Genomic DNA, 19,129 nt, shown 5'->3' on the forward strand with positions numbered 1-19,129 from the left:
GTATGCTACTGGTACACTTATCTATTTCCGCTCTCATCTTTGCTGTTGCAAACGGCAATTTCCCCACTGTGGGACAAAAAGGTTTTCTTATCTAATAATAATAATAATAATAATAATAATAATAATAATAATGTGGCCATTGGTCAGATCTCTCGCCCGGGTCGAGCAGGCGCCTTCTCAAACGCTGTTACTTAAAGCACTTAAGTTAGTTGTATCCAGTAATAGGCTACGGTTCTTCCGGGTTTATCACCGTCCACCTCAACAGAACGTTACCAGCGAAAACACTGGTGAAAATACATGTTTTCCTCTCAGGCTTAACAAAATATACAGCGGTTAATAAAAATGAAAACTAACGGACGCAAGTATGGTGCCTCTGCAAAATAGCCTTGGTAAAGAAATTGTTTTAGTGGATCATGGGCACGTAGGGAGGTGAGTTCTGGAATTAAAATGGCAGTTTAGTGTGGGATGAGAAGTATACAAAAAAATAAAATAAATTGAATTTGGTTGGTTCAAGCTCTGAGGATGTTTCCCGAATCGGCCAGAACTTATAATGCCAACGCAAAGAAAGCAGAAGGTGAGTGACATTAGATCGAAAATGAGGGACATCCGGCGGCACCGCAACAATCCTACGAACAAAACGTTGTCTATATAGACTATTATGTGGATACTGCTCCATGTCTAAAGTTTGCTATTGTAGACATTTAATACACGTAAATTGTCTTCTTCCCTGGAAACCTCACTTTTCACAAGTCCAACATAAGTGAACAACCACAGGTACAGTATATGTTAATATACAAATATATAAAGTAATATAAAATCAGCTAAATGTTGATAGTGTCATTCAATGATGACAGTTATCATTCTACACAGTTAATTTTACATCTTGCAAATGTAACTGAGATGACACATTTCTATCTTAGTGTTTGAAAATACATATTGTAGTGTGGGCTATTTGTCCACAAACTTTAGCTTTCACATCTGCCCACAATGCGCTAGCGAATTTCTGTCTTGTATTTGTGTCAAGCTATTTTTGAATCCCTGTATCTTTGTACATTTGTGTGTGTGTGTGTGTGAGTGTGTGAGTGTGTGCGCATGTGTGTATGTGCAGTGGTTAGTGTGCTCAGTGTGTGAAGCTACTCTCCTGGCCGGTGCCGTCTGTACAAACATAGGATGTGGTGGCGGTCTGCGGGGGAGCCAGGGAAGTGGGAAGGCATGGGCCAACCCTGCCTGAAGCATGCACATACAAACACACATATGTACACACGCACACTCAAATGCAACGCACAGCCGGTGAAGCAGGAAGCTCCAAATCATACACCCCCCTTGGAGATGCGAGAACACACACAGGCACAGACACACAGGAGGAAGGGGCTGCTTCTGCTGCTCTAATTAAAACAGTAGCAGCCTACCTCAGCCTGCCTTTACCAGTGCTTTTAACAAAGTGAACAGTAAAGGAAAAAAAAACACAGGAAATATTGTGCGTCACAAATAAACACGGTTTGCTGGGGGGTTAGGGGAGGGGGTTCTGAGAGTGTACGGGGAAAAAGAGGTGGAGAGTGGGCCATAAGCAGAGGATGTGGTCCACACAGCGTGTTAGGACCAGAGTATAAACCACAACCAAGCCCTTTATCGCTTTGGTCAAACTGCTGCGCACACATTCTTATAAACATACATACATACAACAGGCATGCATTGACCAATCCCAGCGGGTCAACCTAGTTGCTGTTGCCAGCCCACCCCTCCTCTCCGGAACATCACCCCGCAGCATGCATAAACACTTGCACACATTTGCACACAAAAGACACACAAGCCGCACAATCATGTGCTGAACACCTGACCCAGAGAAAATGTCAGTTGGTGACTTGTGATTTGTCTGATAAAGGCACACACACACACACACACACACACACACACACACACACACACACACACACACACACACACACACACACACACACACACACACACACACACACACACACACACACACACACACACACACACACACACACACACACACACACACACACACACACACACACACACACACACACACACACACACGTTTCCTCCTGAGCTCCTTCCTTTGTGGCCGTTGAGACCAAAACGCATTTCATACGCCACTGATGTGTTCCACAGCAAACCACCGACGGAACATTTCTTCACATCTACCTTTTTACTGTTTCCATTTGTGACAAAGAAAACCAACTGACTGTTGTTTATTCTGAATAATTTTAAATATAAGGTCCTTGGGTTAACTTTACTAGTGAGAGAAACAATTTAAACTGCTGGAAATGTGACACAAGCTGCAATGAACCTGTCCGATGAACATTTGTGCACAGTGACTGCTTTTTATTGGAGAGGACGTGAAGTCTTACCTCCAAGAGGAAAGGCAACACCGGTACAAATGTGTTGGTGCTGCTGGACAGCAGGGTGAGAGCTCTGCAACAGTGCATCCTCAGAGGGTAGTATCTTGATGTGGGCACTAGTCTGTACAGAGAGAGAAAAGAGTAGTCAATGTCTCCATCTGCTGTTGGCAAAATGTACAGCAACACGGTAGTCTCACACAAATTAGGTTAATATAAGGTTATACTACTTATAAAGCTGATTTAATGACACAGCTGACGTTTACCTGCCACAATTTAAGGAGGCAACATAAAAGACAAGACATTAGACTTTTGGGAATGACACTGCTATTACTATTTGTTAATAAAAAATAAAAATCAGGTAACTATATAATGCTTTGTACAATATAGAAATCTATTTTTAAAATAAGCAAAACCCCACATTTTTAGCAATTAAATAATTAAAGAGTAGTGACAAAGATATGTACTGGACCAGGGTATTTTAAAGTTGAATTGAAATATTTGCTCAAGAGTAATAAAAGTACCTTTAAATAATAAAAATGCATATAAATATACTCACTTCATGGTGCCAATTATGACTTGGCAGAGTGGATATATGAGAGGCTGGAGCACATCACTGGGGTGCAGGGAGCTGAGAACCCGGCACCAGAGATACAGACAGTGGATATACTGCCAGTTATACACCGACTGGTACGTTTCCTACAGAACACACACAAGGTCCGTAAGTGTCACATTATTGGTGCTTAAAAAGGCTGTGAACCTCCATAAGAACTTAAGTTTGACTGTCCATTCAATTATGTGCTTTTTTTTTGTTGGAGAATAACAAGCAAAAAACATCAGGCTGGCATGCTGAACATGAAAATACCAGAAAGAAGCTTTGTGCTGCTTTTAATTGTAGTGACTAAGCCAATACATTGTTAAAACCAATTTTAATTTTAAGAATAACAACAATAATCCTCAAAACACTCATAATAAAATGACAAAACGTGTATCCATGTCATTTAGGAGATCATTTCAAATATGACTTTGTATGTCTCTTTAAAACTTTTACAAAATCAGACCATCTCCTTGAGCATATATGCCAGTTTTACATCGCATGGCTACACTTTTTTGGATTTCCATTAGCAAAAGTTGTGGATGGTATCTGGTTTGTTTTATGGTGCCACCTCGGTTAAGGTACCAAGCAACCTGAGCTGATACTACAAGGTGGACCTATAACCTGCAATGTTTCCCATACATTGATTTATTTGTAGTGGTAGGCCACAGTGTCAACGTTGACAGCCACATATTGATTTTCTAATTTTTATTTTTTATATTTAAAATTGATAAAATCTTATTTTATGTAGAGATGCATGTACCTTATTGATTTGCTCGAGCCCTCCTTGTCCTAAATCCTTGCTATCAAACACATTCAGGCCTGTTAGCGAATAGCCACGCGGCTGCCTCCTCTCTTTCCACGGCTGCTTAACCGCAGTAGCCCCTGGATTTTAACGTATATCTATAGCAACGGCTTTCATGAGTTCCCCTGGAACTCCAAAACCACCAGTAAATCTGGAAGTCCCCTCTATGCTGTTGTTTTACCTCAAGAGCCTACCGTTACTGCGGACCTCTGCAACGTCAGTTAAAAGGAGAATTCTGGCCAATTTTTATGTTAGTCTTGATTTCTATAAATATGCGAGTACTTTTGATTGAAAAAACCTCTACCTGAATCGGTGAAGGCAACACTGAGTAGCTGCAGCTATATGTACAAGCTTCCACTGAGCTAAAACGGCAGTTAAGGGGGCAAGTTTTAGAGTGCCTTTGTGCCTCTTAAAAGACACACAATTGAATTAATATATCTGCACAAAATGAACAGGGCCCTTACGTAACATCAAGATGCGTTTTGAAGTCAGACATTGTTAATTCACCTACCCTGTCTCGATCTTGTTGGTGGGTAGCACTTATCAAGAGCAGCTAACAGCTAGCTCTAGCAACTAACCAGGCAGGCTAGCAAGCTACCTACCGGCAAGAACAAGACAGGAAACGCATCTTGATGTTACGCAACGTCCCTGTTTATGTTGTACAGACATTAATTACATTGTGTGTCAAAAGGCACAAAGGCACTCTAAAACTTGCCCCATTAACCTCCGTTTTAGCTCAGTGGAAGCTTGTACACTTAGCTGCAGCTACTCGGTGTTGCCTTCAACGATTCAGGTCGGGGTTTTTTTCAATCAAAAGTACTCGCATATTTATGGAAATCAAGATTAACATAAAATTGGCCGGAATTCTCCTTTAAGTTAACTTTAGTTCTATCTGAAAAAATAACAGCAGAGAGCATCAGACCTAACATTAACGTACTTGCTGTCTGGGCTTTTCAGGTGAACTCATGGAAGACATTTCCGTATACTAGCTGTGTGGTGATGCCATGCTTCGGAGCAACGGACAGTGGGTCTAGGAGAGGTTTTCTTTAGATTTCATGTAAATCACGTTCTCCTTTCCCCCTCCCCCCAAACCCCTGAACAGTGAGAGAAATTACAATTGAAACTGTAAAAAAGTGACACTGAAAAAAAGTGACATGGGAAAAAGAATTTGAAAAACATTTTTTCTTAAATTCAACTTTCATAACTAAAAAAGTGAGAAAAGTCTATCAGAGCCGTTCCATACAGTGGAAACATGGCAATACACAGACAAAAACCAACCTTTTTCTTCATAGTCATGGCATTCCTGAGGTGGATGGCCAGCTGTCGGATGTAGATGAAGCCGTGCTGGTAAGTGGCTTGTGTATCCAGGGAGTACATCTCTGTCAGAGTTCGCTGCATGAAGTTGATCATGGGCAGCACATTGGGAGATGTGAACTTACAGTTTTGTACGTAGGAAATGTACATTTGCTGCAATGAGAAAGACAAACATTAGCAGGACGGATTGAAAAATGAACTGGTTATATAAGCTAGGTGTGGTATTAAGCATTTGGAATTAACATCAGATCATAAATAAATGTAACTCATTTTGTCTTAAAATAAACTATTCTTAGCAAATCCTAGTCCTTATCACAACCAAGTTTAATGTATACCCTTCTATTCCTGTAATACTCTGCACTTAGCTCACCTTGAGAATAGGGTTAAGATAAGTTTCCTGCTTGTGTCTGCAGATTTTGTTGAGTGCCAGGAAGGCGAGAACCCGACTAGTCTCCTCACCTGTACTCCACTGCTTCATCAGTTGCTGCACGCAAAGACATGAGATTGCACATGAGTACAAAATTTAAACTATTTTGCAGGGTTCAATTAAGGATGACATTCCATGCCCTCTTATGGTAATGTATGCCTTACCTTAACTAGGTGACGACACTGTTTGGGTAGACAAAGGTAATAAGGTGCAAGCTGGTTGGCGTGCCGCAGGACAGCGCTGATGACTGTAGACTCTGTCAGACAGGATAAAAGCTACAGGAAAATAGTGAGACAAAGAGAACAGAGTTTAATACAGGAATGTGTTTTAGGATACAGAAGGAAAAGAAAATATGGCGCTTTGAGCTTTGTTATAAAATATTTCTGTGTCAAAATAAAAAACACATTTCTCTGCACTTTATCTACTGTATCTCGTCCTGTCAACCTCAAAAGAATACGAGAGGCAGAACTCAGAGGGAGAAAAGACCAGACAGACACAGAGGACATTTGAAGCCAACGGGAAAACCAACCTGGACTACTCCACTGAGATACATCTTGACGTCGATCTGATTCTTCTGCCACTTTTGACTAGATGATGGGAGCACTAGCCTGAAAACAAAACAGAAGAAACAAGAATGAGGAGGAGTGTACCATCTTTCCACAGTATACATTAAGACTAACAGCTGGTGACTTCAGAAGATGTGACATCCACTTCATACTTTTTCTGGTCTTTATCTGGCTTCAGGTTGAGCATCCTCTGCAGGGCCACATAAATATCTTTGATGCAGAACAGGACCAAGGCGTTGAACACTGCAGACAGTACAGGCAAAGAGATATTTATGCGTACTTGTGGAATGTAACGTGTTGAATTGTATCAATCAGTAAAAGTCTCTCCACTAAATACATTCAGATTAATTGAAAATATAGCAGTGTATTTTGTTTAAAATCTGTGGAACAGTACAGTCTCAAGGTTGTAGGTTAGAAACTTGTCTACTATTTTTGCCACCATTTCTGGTCGTTTTTGTGTTGACTGTAAACCACTAATGTTTTGTATTATATTCACTGCTAAGGTATGTTTCTATTATACTTTAATAAACGGGAATGGTACAGTGCACATAAATAGTGCCAATACTTTGATGATGATTATTAATATTATCATCATGCAGGCGCTTTTATTTAATTAAAATAAAACAAAACCGTGACCCCACCCCCACAATGCAAATTTCCACTGAATCCCAATAAAAACAATATTTAGGGCAAACGTTCGAGAATAATCACAGCTATGAACTACCTTTTAACAGCAACATAAAAAACATTGCAGTAGGCTATAAGCTGAATGTGGGATATAGAAAACTCGGTGGGTGTCAAACCTTAATAATTTGATATTTGCTCTTATATAGCTCATTTAATTTTAACTTCTACTCTTATAAGTTGTATACACACCACTTAGTTCATTTATATGCACTTCTCTCGTTATTTATAGTACTTATTTCTGTCTTTGCGCTGCTACAACACCTGAATTTCCACTCTAAGGATCAATAAAGGTTTATCCTATCGGAATAACCAAATTGTGTCTATTGCACCTTGATTAATATTTGGCTAGTAAATGTATATATTTTAATGTATCATTAAAGTGATAATGCTGTAATGTTTCCATTGAAATAATACAGTTTGCATACAAACATCAAGCATGATATTGTACCTGAACTGTCAGCCACTTTGTATCGACACTGAGCCCCTCCTTCGCCCTTGGTTGTAGCCACAGCAGCCTTAAAGGCCTGGGTGACTTCTCTAAAGAGACGAGGTGTTGGTTCTTTCTTCATGGCAGCTTTCCAGTCTTCAATCATTTTGTCTGTGACTTTGACAGTCTCCACTGCCTTCTTGGATTTCATCGAAGCTTTCTGACCCATGTCATCATCATCATCATCATCATCATCACCAGAGCCGACCTCCTACATGCAAAACACCACAGTATGAAGAAATTTGTTTTCACAAGATAATTCATGAACTCACACACCAGCAGCCAGTTTACCTCCAGTGAGGATGGCAATCTGTGATACTTTTTCTCATCCTCATCCTCAGAGGTGTCTGTGTCGTCAAAGTTGAGGAGCGTTTGGTCATTTGCTTGCAGGAACTTGTAGAACTCTGGATCTTTGTTCTTTAACCTGGACAGCTGCTCCTTGTGCTCAGTGGCCTTGCCTTTCTTCCCATCATCTCTATGGAGATTAAAAGCACAAAAACACAAAAGAGTTGTTTGTCTGTCCTTGATAGGTTTTCATATTGTTATTACCACCACAACAATACTACAGTATGTGTATATTAACTCATAGCAAAGGACTCACGTAGTAAAGGCTGCAGATTTCAGATCTTTCTTCTTGTTCTTTTTTTGGAGTCCATTCTGTTTTTGAAACTCTTCAGAGTCACTTTCTCCTGCAGAGTCAAAACCTGACAGCAGGAACTCCTCCACACTGAGGTCTTCTAATTTCCTACAAAAAGACAAGACCATAGTTGAAATAACTTGGCCAACATGTAATAAGGGAAGTGATGTCTACAGCAGAGATTCCCTACGTTTTTGGTCCAAGGTAGGCTACTACCACAGCCCTGTCCGATGATCCTACGTCCCCCCTTATCAATTCACAATATATGTCCTAAATGTATAACACTATATATACATACATTATGTGGATTAATGCTTATTATTATAACAACTAAACTGCTCAGTGAGCAACTATACTACTGCTAGTTTGGAGTGAAGCTGAACGTTTCAACAGTTTATCCATTACTTTTAGCTAACTAGCTAGCTATTTCAACTATTTAGTCAGTGCATTAGGCTAATTATTTCTACCATCTACCTGTTTAAAATCCTGCTGTCATGTATTACAGCTGATATATTATTTTAATCAAATCATAAATTCTATTTGTTCAAATTAGTTGAGCTGGTCCACAATCTTTTCACGTAGTCCCTGGCACTAGCTAGCATACGCGAAATTAGGAATCAATGGTCTAGCTAGCTGCAGTTTTCAGCTTCAATGCAAGCGATGTGTTGTTTAGCTGCCAGCTTGTCAGTTAACTATCCAGTTCTCCATTAACATTCATAAATGGTCTATTTTTAACAAAAGCGAAAGAATTAAACATGTTGCTGGTGTTTATTGAAGCTAACTGTTCCCTAGAACCCACTTACATTAAGCTAGCGTCAACAGCATGGAAGGCTAGAGACACTTTCGCACTAAAACAATGGTAGCCAAAACGAGCGTTTGAAACCCTACAAATATACCGACTGGCTCGACAACACTTTTTTGCCAATAAAACAAGCAATATAAAGCACATAGTATAAAGAAAGAATGCACATGCCTTTTCTGTTTCGCTGCCATGCTGGATCCAAAACGTGACACCCTCAAACCTCAATACCCACAATCCCCTGGTGCAAAACCAAAGGGTCGGTTTTACGTTTCATGGGTGCAAAACCGTAAACTAGTTTACAAATGTAAAAAGAAAAAATAAGGACAATTTTCTGAATCCACCAATGTAGGGGGCTTGTTTGATTTGATTTTGATATGCTTTATTAACACTTGTCAATCGAACGTAAAATAAAAAATAAAAATAGTAATAATAATAACAACGTAGGCGAGCACAGCAACCTCGGTATTTTTCTGTCAAAACTGTGCATACAAGAACAAGCAGTGTTTTGGTGCTGCACGTGAGGTTAATCATAGGGTTTGAATTAATTGATCAGTTTCCTTCACGATATACAAGCAGCTGAAGACCCGCAGAAAAAAAGGTTTCCTTTTTATTGTATGTTCCGTTGCGTTACACAGTCACAAAGCTGGGCAAGCTTACAAACAGGAAGACATTATTGCTGTCATATCGACACCGACGACGACTGGTGGTGAGCGTCCTACTTTCTTCAGTAAGGCAGAGCTAACGTTAGCCCATTCTTAGACAATATCGTGTGACTTAAACAGCTGTGTCATTTTTTTTAATTGTAATAGTAGAATGATAAATGCAAATTCCCCACGTATGTTTTATCTTCAGAACTGGAGAAAGATATTGGAATCTTCTAAATTTGGGAACGCTGACTTTTTGTTGTGTGTTTGATTTGGTGGCCGGGTTAATTCGGGGGGGGGTTTCAAGTTTTGACCAATCATGGCGCTTCTAAGTAAAACCCCGCCTTTCGCACTTGCTTAGGTTAATTTATCAAACGCACTTCCGGACTCTTACCAGACAAAAGGGGGCGCATAAGGTCGTGTGTGCCATGTCAAATAATAAACAAATATCCATTCAGAACGTTTGACACTTGCGCTTAAAGAAATGCATTTCTGTGCATTTCCCACGTGCAACCTTCGTCCCACGGTATCACATTTAATAAGCATTGCTGCTTTCACCTCCCGCAGTTCCAGTTCCACCTTAAACTAACCGATCTCAGCTTTTATGCAGTTTTTTTGTTGCATTGACGTCAACGGCATACAGCACGAAACAGAGGCTTTCTCCATATTTCGGATGCTTGAGTCAGAATATGGACAGATATTCAGACTCTGGTACCAATTTTAAACCAATCTGATTGCGACAGTTGCATGCTGATTTATCTCCCATCACTTTGAGGAGGACTGCGTCCAAGGATTACCGCAACACAATCACCGGTAAAGAAATGACACATTAATCCTCTATTGCTGCTGCAGCTGTTATTCAAAATAGATGGAGTGGGGGTTGGGGGTTCTTAAAAGCAAATAAGGAGGCTGATATACGACATCCTTATGTGCAAAAGAAATGACAACATGTATGTATTCAACAAGATTTTGCATGTTTGTCAAGGGGCCTCATAGTCTTTGTGTGGATGTCAGCCAAGGTTTTGAGCCAGAGAGGGAGAGTAGATTTTAAGAAACAAACCTGGGATGAACAAGACAAGTCCTTTACTCTGTTAGTTTAAACTGTGACAATTGTGTTTGCACTTATGACTCAACCTCCTGTGTATCCATGTCTCAATTTGCAGCATTGTCTCACGTTGTTCCCTTGGGCATGACAGCAGAAAGCAGTTGGTGTGTATCCATAGTGTTTTTGAAAATGGGACCCGAAGCTACTCGCCAGGCAGCTGTGGTGACATTTGAGATGGTCCTCAGTGGGACAGTACTTTAGTAGCCTATTTAGTTGAAAGAGTGCCTCTGAACAGATGACAACATAATTATGATGCATTTCTACTCAGAGAATTGGTTATTTGGCTGGAATGACATGGGAAACTCAACTTTAACAGAATTGATATGTTGTTCTGTTTCCGCCTTGACATTTGCATTTCTTTAACTTCAAACTTATAAATATTCTTTATTGATCAGGTTGTGATGGCTACCTATTTGTTCTAATAATATGCTTGTGCTATTGTCAAACATGACTATTGCATTTAAAATAAAAAATGAATAGTAAAGCATCACTAGCAGGAACTTAAGGCTATTTTTAACATGTGTGGAAGTGCTCCATCAGAGGTATTGAGGGAAAAATTATCTTGCTGAGCTCTGCTTTGGGCCTGTGGTGTTTCTAATTTAGTTCTAGCCCAATTTACCTCATCCAGTAGTTTACCTTAGTGCATACTAAATATTCAACAATAACAACATCTTCTAAGATGCTGCGTGACGATAGTTATGAAACAATTTGAAGTGTGTTCTCCATCCGAAAGCAGGGCGGATGAGTGTACAAAGGAAAAGGCTAACTCGAGCTACATCCTCCTCTCCTCCCACCCTGCCTACCCTAGGCTGCAACTGGGATGAGTTGTGTGTGTGTGTGTGTGTGTGTGTGTGTGGGGGGGGGGTCACAGCTTATTCTGGTGCTCGTGAGTCAGAAGTCATTGCAATTAGTTAAACCAAGACTGTCCAATAGATGAGAAGCCTGGATTGATTTGATACCAGTTTAAGTCTAATGTCCAGCTCTTGACTCTATTGTCATAATGCGATTAAATCAGTCTTGACACCAAATTTCAAGTAATCAGGCTAGCCATCCTACTACACTTTGTAATTGGACTGATATTGCTGTCAAAGCTGTCAGGATGCATACTATAACAGAAGCAATAGGGACAAAGAGTGCTCGGGACACCTGTCATAACACCTGCCTCTCAGCAGATCTAAACTCGCAGGTGAAAAATGTTTCTGATGACAAAAGACATTTTTAGCCTTAGTTAGTCTTCAAGTTAATGACATTGGTATTAAGTGACATAACAATGTTTTTCTGCATATTTCAGTTGCCCAGAGTGCCCAGAGCACCATGATGGAGGGGGGAATGCAGCTGCTTAACCGAGATGGCCACAGTATCTCGCACAACTCGAAGCGCCACTACCACGACTCCTTCGTGTCCATGAACAGGATGCGACAGCGCGGCCTGCTGTGTGACATTGTGCTCCATGTCTCCAACAAAGAAATCAAGGCGCACAAAGTGGTGCTGGCATCCTGCAGCCCCTACTTCCACGCTATGTTTACAAGTAAGTTCAGTCCACTTGTGCCTTAGTGCTTTTATCCATAAAATCCATAAAGCCCAAGATGTTGCATGCCTCAGACACTTTACGGCTCTGACATCCAAATGTGCATAATTTTGCTCTGTTGCTCAGAGTTTGATAACACAACAACCCACATTTGCAGTAAATGCCACCTCATCCTTTCAGCATCATTGCTTCCTTCCCCTTCTTCCTGTCTGGGGCACATGTAGTCAGATGAGGTGTGTGCAAGTCTCACATTTCCTCCCGTCACTAGACCTTTGTTTGGGTACAATTTGTCTCCAGACAGTCAGTTGTCAATTTTGTTAAAACAACTAAATAAATGGACAACAACAGATGGACATTTGACAGTGTTGCCATGTGTCAGCATGATTGAACAGGGAGGCAATATATCAGCCGAGTTTTACTGGTTATAACTCATTGGAAAATGTAATAGCTCTTGTTCTGTGTGACAATGCAGATGAGATGTCAGAGAGTCGGCAGACCCATGTCACCCTTCATGACATTGACTGTCAGGCTTTGGAGCAGCTGGTCCAGTATGCCTACACAGCAGAGATTGTGGTCGGGGAAGGCAATGTGCAGGTAGGGTAGATGATTTTGGATTTATAGACAAGATTGTTATATAAGACTTTTAATTTGACCCCATTCATCAAAGTGCAAACAGACTCAATGTATTTTCACCTGTAATTGCACTCTTTTTAGACGCTGCTCCCAGCGGCCAGTCTGCTGCAGCTCAACGGGGTGCGGGACGCCTGTTGCAAGTTCCTCCTCAGCCAGCTGGACCCCTCCAACTGCCTGGGCATCCGAGGCTTCGCTGATACACACTCCTGCAGCGACCTGCTCAAGTCAGCCCACAAGTATGTCCTGCAGCACTTTGTGGAGGTGTCCAAGACAGAGGAGTTCATGTTGCTGCCACTGAAACAAGTAAGATTGATGTTGTTTTGTTTCCTGTTGTGTCTTATGCCAACTGGTGCTTTTAAAGGAAGCAGATTTTAAAAGTAGCATGTTCATAGTGGGAACCAGTTCTTGGTGGATGTGTTTACTGGTGGTTGCTTTCTCAATTTGACAGTCACCATCAGGAACATGGTATAAAAGTAAAATATTTTAATGTAAAAGCCACTGCCCTCTAGACTAAAAACATTTCCTGATCAGGCCTAGTCTCAGTTTGATTTGCGACAACTGGTGGGAGTCACATTTCTTTAGAATATCATTTATCCATCCCATACTCAATTGCTTAGAAATGTGCCAAAGAATACATCAAAGATAAACATACAGTAATAATATTATTACTAATACGTTTCTGTATGTTGTTTATCACCTTTTCCCCACTAATAGGAACATAACTGCCATGTGTTTTTCACGTTAGAGGCTCCCAAAGGGAAGTGGCCAGAGGCATGCCGTTATTTTTTCCTCAGCTAGCTGCATCAATCACTGTCTCTTGTGGTTTTATCATTCCACTGTGCTGTCATAGAGCTAATGGCATTGCATACTTCTATGAGGTATCAAGGAAACTTTTTTATTTGGTTTGAACACTGACCATTTGCACCTAAGGTTTTTGGAAATTTAAGTGTGATTTAAGGCTTGCTTATTCAGTATTAGCCATCAATTGGGGCTGCTGTGGCCAGAAGGTTGCTAGTTTGAGTCCCAGACAAGCAAGATAAATGGCTGAAGTGTCCTTTAGCGAGGCACATAATACCAACTGCTTCATTAGAACCACTCAGCAGCCAACAGGTCAGACTGTAATTTTACTGACTGTTAGAGCCCTATATTGCACCCGGCGCAGTGCAAAGCCCAATGCAAGTGTCTTTGCTAGTTTAAGACCGACTCAGTTGTCAATTTCCCATCCAGCATCTACGTTGTTTAAATAGCAAATGCACATGCATTCATCTTTGCGCCCATGGGCATGCTGGTCTTATAGGGAGGTGTGTTCAGGTAAATTCTGGCATTTTGCTATGTTGAGGCAACGGGAAGTGATCGCGTTTGACCAAAAGAAACCTGGTCTAAAGTCAACAGTGCAGCATTTCATTGTTATTTAAACAGCGCATTAGTAAAATGTGCCTAGGCTTATGTACAGCGTGCACACACTCTGCTTGTTACACACACAAGAAAGAGCAGAAGCACACAGACATGCAAACAATTAAATATAAAATATGACAGTGCAAAACTGCCATCATAATAGCAATGCACCAAGGTACAAACGTGCCTGGCTGTTAAAGAGAATGGAAGATGACACACTGATTGGTTTATTGCATGTTACGCCCGAAACACACCTATTAATTAATGTTGACACTAAGTACAACCCTTTTGAACCATGTGCTTTTTTCTGCCTTCTAACTAACAAAGTGGATTTGGACACGTCCCAAATGTACCAGCGCCAGGCGCTTCATGCCGTGCACTTAGATCTTTAAAATAATAATAAAATAAAATGAATTGATTTCCAAGTCTGATAAGGGAGTTATTATGGGAGTTAAACAGGCCTTTTATTTTAAGTAAGAGAATCAAAACATAATTGTGCTAATTGTTTCTATAAATATTCCTGAATAGTCAAAAAGTACTGACATTTTTCATAAAAATGTCAAATTTAGTTTTTTTTGTAAATAAACGTCACCATATTAGACTGCATCTAAAAGCCCAGCAGGTGATATCTTCCTCCAGTCAGGTGTAGGAAAGGTTTTTGTTTATGTCTCAATAAAGGAAAGAAACACATCATCTCTTCTATGATTTGGCATCTGTTTCATACAAACGAGCTTAGCTAGGTGACAATGATTGAATGTTGCAGTGAAAAGAAGTACTAAACAGCATACATTTCCCATTATCTTCTCACCTCTCTAAGGAACAATCCCTACTGCTTTAAAGAGATTGTGGTCGGTCTGTGGCCTTCAAAGCCTTGAGAGTGAATCTGAATCTAGGAGTGTGTGGGCACTATCCATTGAAACAGTGAAAATTAAGCTGCATAAAGGCAGATTAATACTAGACAATTTTCTTTTCTTTGTTTTTCTTTTTCTGTCTGTCTATTTAACTGTCCCATTCTGTCTGCAGCTATTCTGTGTCTGTCATGAATCTGCACCAGATCTGGATTTATGTACTGGCTGCTCCAAAGGACTGTGAGCTCACAGAGCTGTGACATATGCCCCAAATTTCTTTTCATGTTCTGTGAAGGAAGTGGCAAGGCATGACATGGTTGTAACTAGTCTACTTTGGTGATGCTTCACTGATGTAGATTCACATGCATGTCCTTCTTATATTGTTGTCTTTATATGTCCATAAAGACATTTTATTTCATTTATACAGCCCTTATTTCTGCTGCCATAATACAAGGACAGTTGATTCTCTTCCTAAACCCAATCCCCTCCACACACATATTATGTAATGTGATGTAGCATCTACATGCAGAGGTAAGGGAGACTGCAAGGCGGGGCAGAGGCAGCAGTAGTGGCAGTATTTCTCTGTGTGACTGTGGATTAATGCAGCCTGTTCCTGGGAGGTTGCTAACTGTTGGCCTGATCTGGCAAGGCAAGACAGCTGCAGCAGCTGGTCGCTCTGGCCCCACCAAGCCCTGCCAGCTTTGGGTTGATATGGGAACAGTGCCAGCCAGCCACTCACAGATTGCAGCAATCGTTATGTCACAAACAGACAGACAGACAGACAGACAGACAGACAGACAGACAGACAGACACACATACATACACACTATATTATAACTTAAATATATCACAGCACCACTACACATATACATACCTAATTATAACACACATGCATTGATGTGTGAATGTTAAAACGGTACCTGAAATTACTTTGTTTTCTTAAATTTGAATTGAGTGACGCTATTTGATGAGTGTCATTTTAAAACTACACAGACAAAACGGAGCGCTGCCCAACTAATACTGTATGAGGCCAATGCAATTTACTTTGTGTGTGTTGACATGTTTGGTCAGGAAGCTTTTCTTGCTAATGCTTCTGCAAATGCTTTACTGATAGTCACAGTTGAATTGAAGGCACTGTGAATTTGAATTTGAGGAAGTTGCTCTTGTAAATGAGTATATAAAATGTCTCTTCACATCTGCTTTGTCTCATGCATCCAGGTCCTGGATTTGATCTCCAGTGACAATCTCAACGTGCCATCTGAAGAGGAAGTGTACCGGGCTGTGTTGAGCTGGGTGAAACATGATGTAGATGGACGCAGACAACATGTACCTTGGGTAAGACTTTTCTTTCTTTCTTGTTTCTCAACACACGTTTTCTAGTTTGACTATACTCTGTATACAAAAGAAATTCCTTCACATTTCCTCTATTCCTTCTCCTGACCAAAACTCAACACCCGCAATCCCTCTGCCCCCGTTAGCTGATGAAGTGTGTCCGGCTCCCACTGCTGAGACGAGACTTTCTGATGAGCAACGTGGATACAGAGCTGCTGGTGCGACACCACTCTGAGTGCAAGGACCTTCTGATCGAGGCTCTCAAGTACCACCTGATGCCGGAGCAGAGGGGCGTCCTCAGCAACAGCCGGACACGCCCGCGACGCTGTGAGGGCGCTAGCCCTGTGCTCTTCGCCGTTGGTCAGTGTGCCCCTGAAGGTACCCATTAGGGTACACTTAGGCCACACTTCAATTAACTTTAGCTTCTTAAGTAAAAAAAAAAAAAAAATCAGAGAAAGTGCAAAAATCTGCACGTTTACAACTGGGAGAGAAAAAATACTGATATTATATGAGACAAGATATTGTCTGGGATCATTATAGCACTGGCATTTATTAGTTTAGATGTTTTCCAGGTCTTAGTGGTTGCATATCAGTGAAACATTGGTTTAAACTTCTTTGACTGTTAAAGCTGAATGAAATGACCAATTAATGCCACTTCCCAAAATTCTATTTTATTCAGATCAGATTTGGTTTATCTTATCTTATTATGTACCTAAGTTAACAATGGTTTGTTGCTGTAGCCTTGCACAGCTTCCCTCTTCTAAACTAAACCACGTAAATACAATTACAGTTCATTGTTTGGTCTTAAAAAGCATACTTCCTCATACAGTATATCAAAAATATATCTCTCCAAAATTAAAAAGCAAATAGTATAGCGTAATAAAGACTGTAGCTTGATCCTGCATTGAGCCTAGAAGTGAACCCGGGTCTCAGCCAAATTCATCCTGAAACCCAGAAACTTGGAAGAATTCCTCTGACATTATGGCATACATTGGCCAAAATCCCTATGATCCTTTTATATTATTACATTTTCATATTTACTTAGCTGCCTGAATGCATTTTTTTACCATATTGTGTTTGTGTGTGTCTGTAGGTGGTGGCAGCCTGTTCGCCATCCATGGAGACTGCGAGGCGTATGACACCAGGACTGATCGCTGGCACATGGTGGCATCCATGTCCACTCGGCGGGCACGGGTGGGCGTGGCAGCCATTGGGAACAGACTTTATGCTGTTGGAGGGTGAGTGAGAACTTTAGGGTTGACCTTTGTCACAAAACTAGTTAACCTACCATCTCATCCCTTAACTCAAACACTAACTAAACCTTTTATAAAGATGAAGATTTGGCAGGCGGAATGTTGATGATTTATAGAATAATCCTGAGTTATGCAAAAACGGCCTCAGCCGTGTGCTCCTGATAAGATGTTACAAGGGTTCCTGTAATGCAAAATGGCTATTTAACATGATTCTTTTTTCCATTTCAAAGATCATTTTAGGCAACGTGGTTTTGTGTCATCATCAAAAAACCTTTTATGTTTAATTTAATCCATATCTTATCAGGTATGATGGAACCTCAGACCTTGCCACTGTAGAATCCTACGACCCCATCACCAACGCCTGGCAACCTGAGGTTTCCATGGGCACACGGCGGAGCTGTTTGGGTGTAGCGGTCCTGCATGGCCTTCTGTACGCTGCTGGAGGTTATGATGGAGCTTCCTGTCTTAATAGGTACTAACTGACTAAGATTTTGGTAATGAAGGCAAAACATCAAGATACTTTTAAGCTAAATTTGCTACATTGTTGCTGCTTTTTTGTTTGTCATGATGCTGTTTCCTAGACCAGGTCTCAAAGACAGTTTATCTAAATAGGGTAGCCTTTCGGTGTTATTATAACAATTACTAGTAAGTCTATTTCCTCCTCTTTCAGTGCAGAGCGTTACGACCCTCTGACCAGTACATGGACCTCCATAGCTGCCATGAGCACACGTAGGAGATATGTCCGAGTGGCAACTCTGGGTAGGAACTTGCCAGAATTATAACATCACGATGAACATCCTGTTCTACTGTATGTTTATGTTTCACTGTCTGCATTTTAATGTCTGAAATCAAGAGGGAGTTGCCACCTTGGTATTTGACTGCTAATATTCACATTCTCAGTGTTTACTCCCTTTCCCCTCCAGATAGCAGCTTGTATGCAGTGGGAGGTTATGACAGCTCCTCACATCTTGCGACAGTGGAGAAATATGACCCCCAGGTAAATTGCATGCTGTTAAATTTATCATCAAAGTAACTTGTCTGTTGCCAGGATCAACTGAATTTGGAGACCTAAGCGCACAATACAGATGAATCTCTGAACATGTGACATATTCTCTGTCTGTTGATGTAATTAACAGAGCAACACGTGGATTGCCATTGCCAACATGCTGAGTCGGCGCAGCAGTGCCGGGGTGGCCGTGTTGGACGGCATGCTGTATGTCGCAGGAGGCAATGACGGCACCAGCTGCCTGAACTCTGTGGAGCGATTTAACCCCAAGGCCAACACCTGGGAGGGAGTGGCCCCCATGAACATACGCAGGTGAGCCTGCACCCACAGTTCAGATTAGTACAAACGGAATGATCAAGTCCAGGTCCAGTAACAACATAATTATGTCTCTCAAAACAGTTTTAGGATGATTAGAAAAGAAGTGAAATCAAATGTGACATAACTCAAACATGAGAGAATAAAATTGCTTAGGAAAAATTAGCTCTGCAAAGATAAATGTTTATGAGAACACATGACAACCTAGGATTAGTCCAACGAATGTCCAGTCCATTCAGCCATAGCCAACTGATCCATCACGAACACCCGGTTTTAATATTCCAACTACACAGGTTCACTTTACAGTAATGAAATAATGAAATGCATTGGCCTCATAAACACTTTTCTTTTTTTCTTTTTTTTTTGGGGGGGGGGGGGGGGGGG

General features: G+C 40.9%; 2 protein-coding genes across 6 annotated transcripts in view; one reads left to right on the forward strand and one right to left on the reverse strand.

The window, feature by feature from the left end:
* The window catches only part of noc2l (NOC2-like nucleolar associated transcriptional repressor), a 22,435-nt gene extending 13,390 nt beyond the window's left edge, over positions 1-9,045 (reverse strand). Inside the window, exons 1-11 of the mRNA XM_034877994.1 lie at positions 8,858-9,045; positions 7,849-7,992; positions 7,539-7,722; positions 7,209-7,458; positions 6,226-6,316; positions 6,037-6,115; positions 5,672-5,782; positions 5,451-5,564; positions 5,045-5,233; positions 2,926-3,065; positions 2,379-2,490 (exon numbers count right to left, since the gene is read on the reverse strand). Coding sequence (XP_034733885.1) covers positions 2,379-2,490; positions 2,926-3,065; positions 5,045-5,233; positions 5,451-5,564; positions 5,672-5,782; positions 6,037-6,115; positions 6,226-6,316; positions 7,209-7,458; positions 7,539-7,722; positions 7,849-7,992; positions 8,858-8,877 — 1,434 coding nt within the window. The 5' untranslated portion in view covers positions 8,878-9,045. The remainder of the gene's footprint in view (positions 1-2,378; positions 2,491-2,925; positions 3,066-5,044; positions 5,234-5,450; positions 5,565-5,671; positions 5,783-6,036; positions 6,116-6,225; positions 6,317-7,208; positions 7,459-7,538; positions 7,723-7,848; positions 7,993-8,857) is intronic.
* Positions 9,046-9,149: 104 nt separating this feature from the next.
* klhl17 (kelch-like family member 17) overlaps positions 9,150-19,129 on the forward strand; it is a 13,492-nt gene continuing 3,512 nt past the window's right edge. The window contains exons 1-11 of one of the 5 annotated variants that reach the window (XM_034877996.1): positions 9,150-9,392; positions 11,727-11,963; positions 12,412-12,557; positions 12,678-12,899; positions 16,058-16,174; positions 16,318-16,549; positions 17,265-17,409; positions 17,729-17,896; positions 18,095-18,183; positions 18,348-18,421; positions 18,561-18,742. In XM_034877996.1, coding sequence (XP_034733887.1) covers positions 11,750-11,963; positions 12,412-12,557; positions 12,678-12,899; positions 16,058-16,174; positions 16,318-16,549; positions 17,265-17,409; positions 17,729-17,896; positions 18,095-18,183; positions 18,348-18,421; positions 18,561-18,742 — 1,589 coding nt within the window. In that variant the 5' untranslated portion in view covers positions 9,150-9,392; positions 11,727-11,749. Of the gene's footprint in view, positions 9,393-9,608; positions 10,144-11,726; positions 11,964-12,411; positions 12,558-12,677; positions 12,900-16,057; positions 16,175-16,317; positions 16,550-17,264; positions 17,410-17,728; positions 17,897-18,094; positions 18,184-18,347; positions 18,422-18,560; positions 18,743-19,129 lie in introns of those variants that run through there. The other 4 variants (XM_034877995.1, XM_034877998.1, XM_034877997.1 and 1 more) reach the window with 4 other exon arrangements.

This window comes from Etheostoma cragini, chromosome 7 (assembly GCF_013103735.1).
Source record: "Etheostoma cragini isolate CJK2018 chromosome 7, CSU_Ecrag_1.0, whole genome shotgun sequence".
Lineage (NCBI taxonomy): Eukaryota > Metazoa > Chordata > Actinopteri > Perciformes > Percidae > Etheostoma > Etheostoma cragini.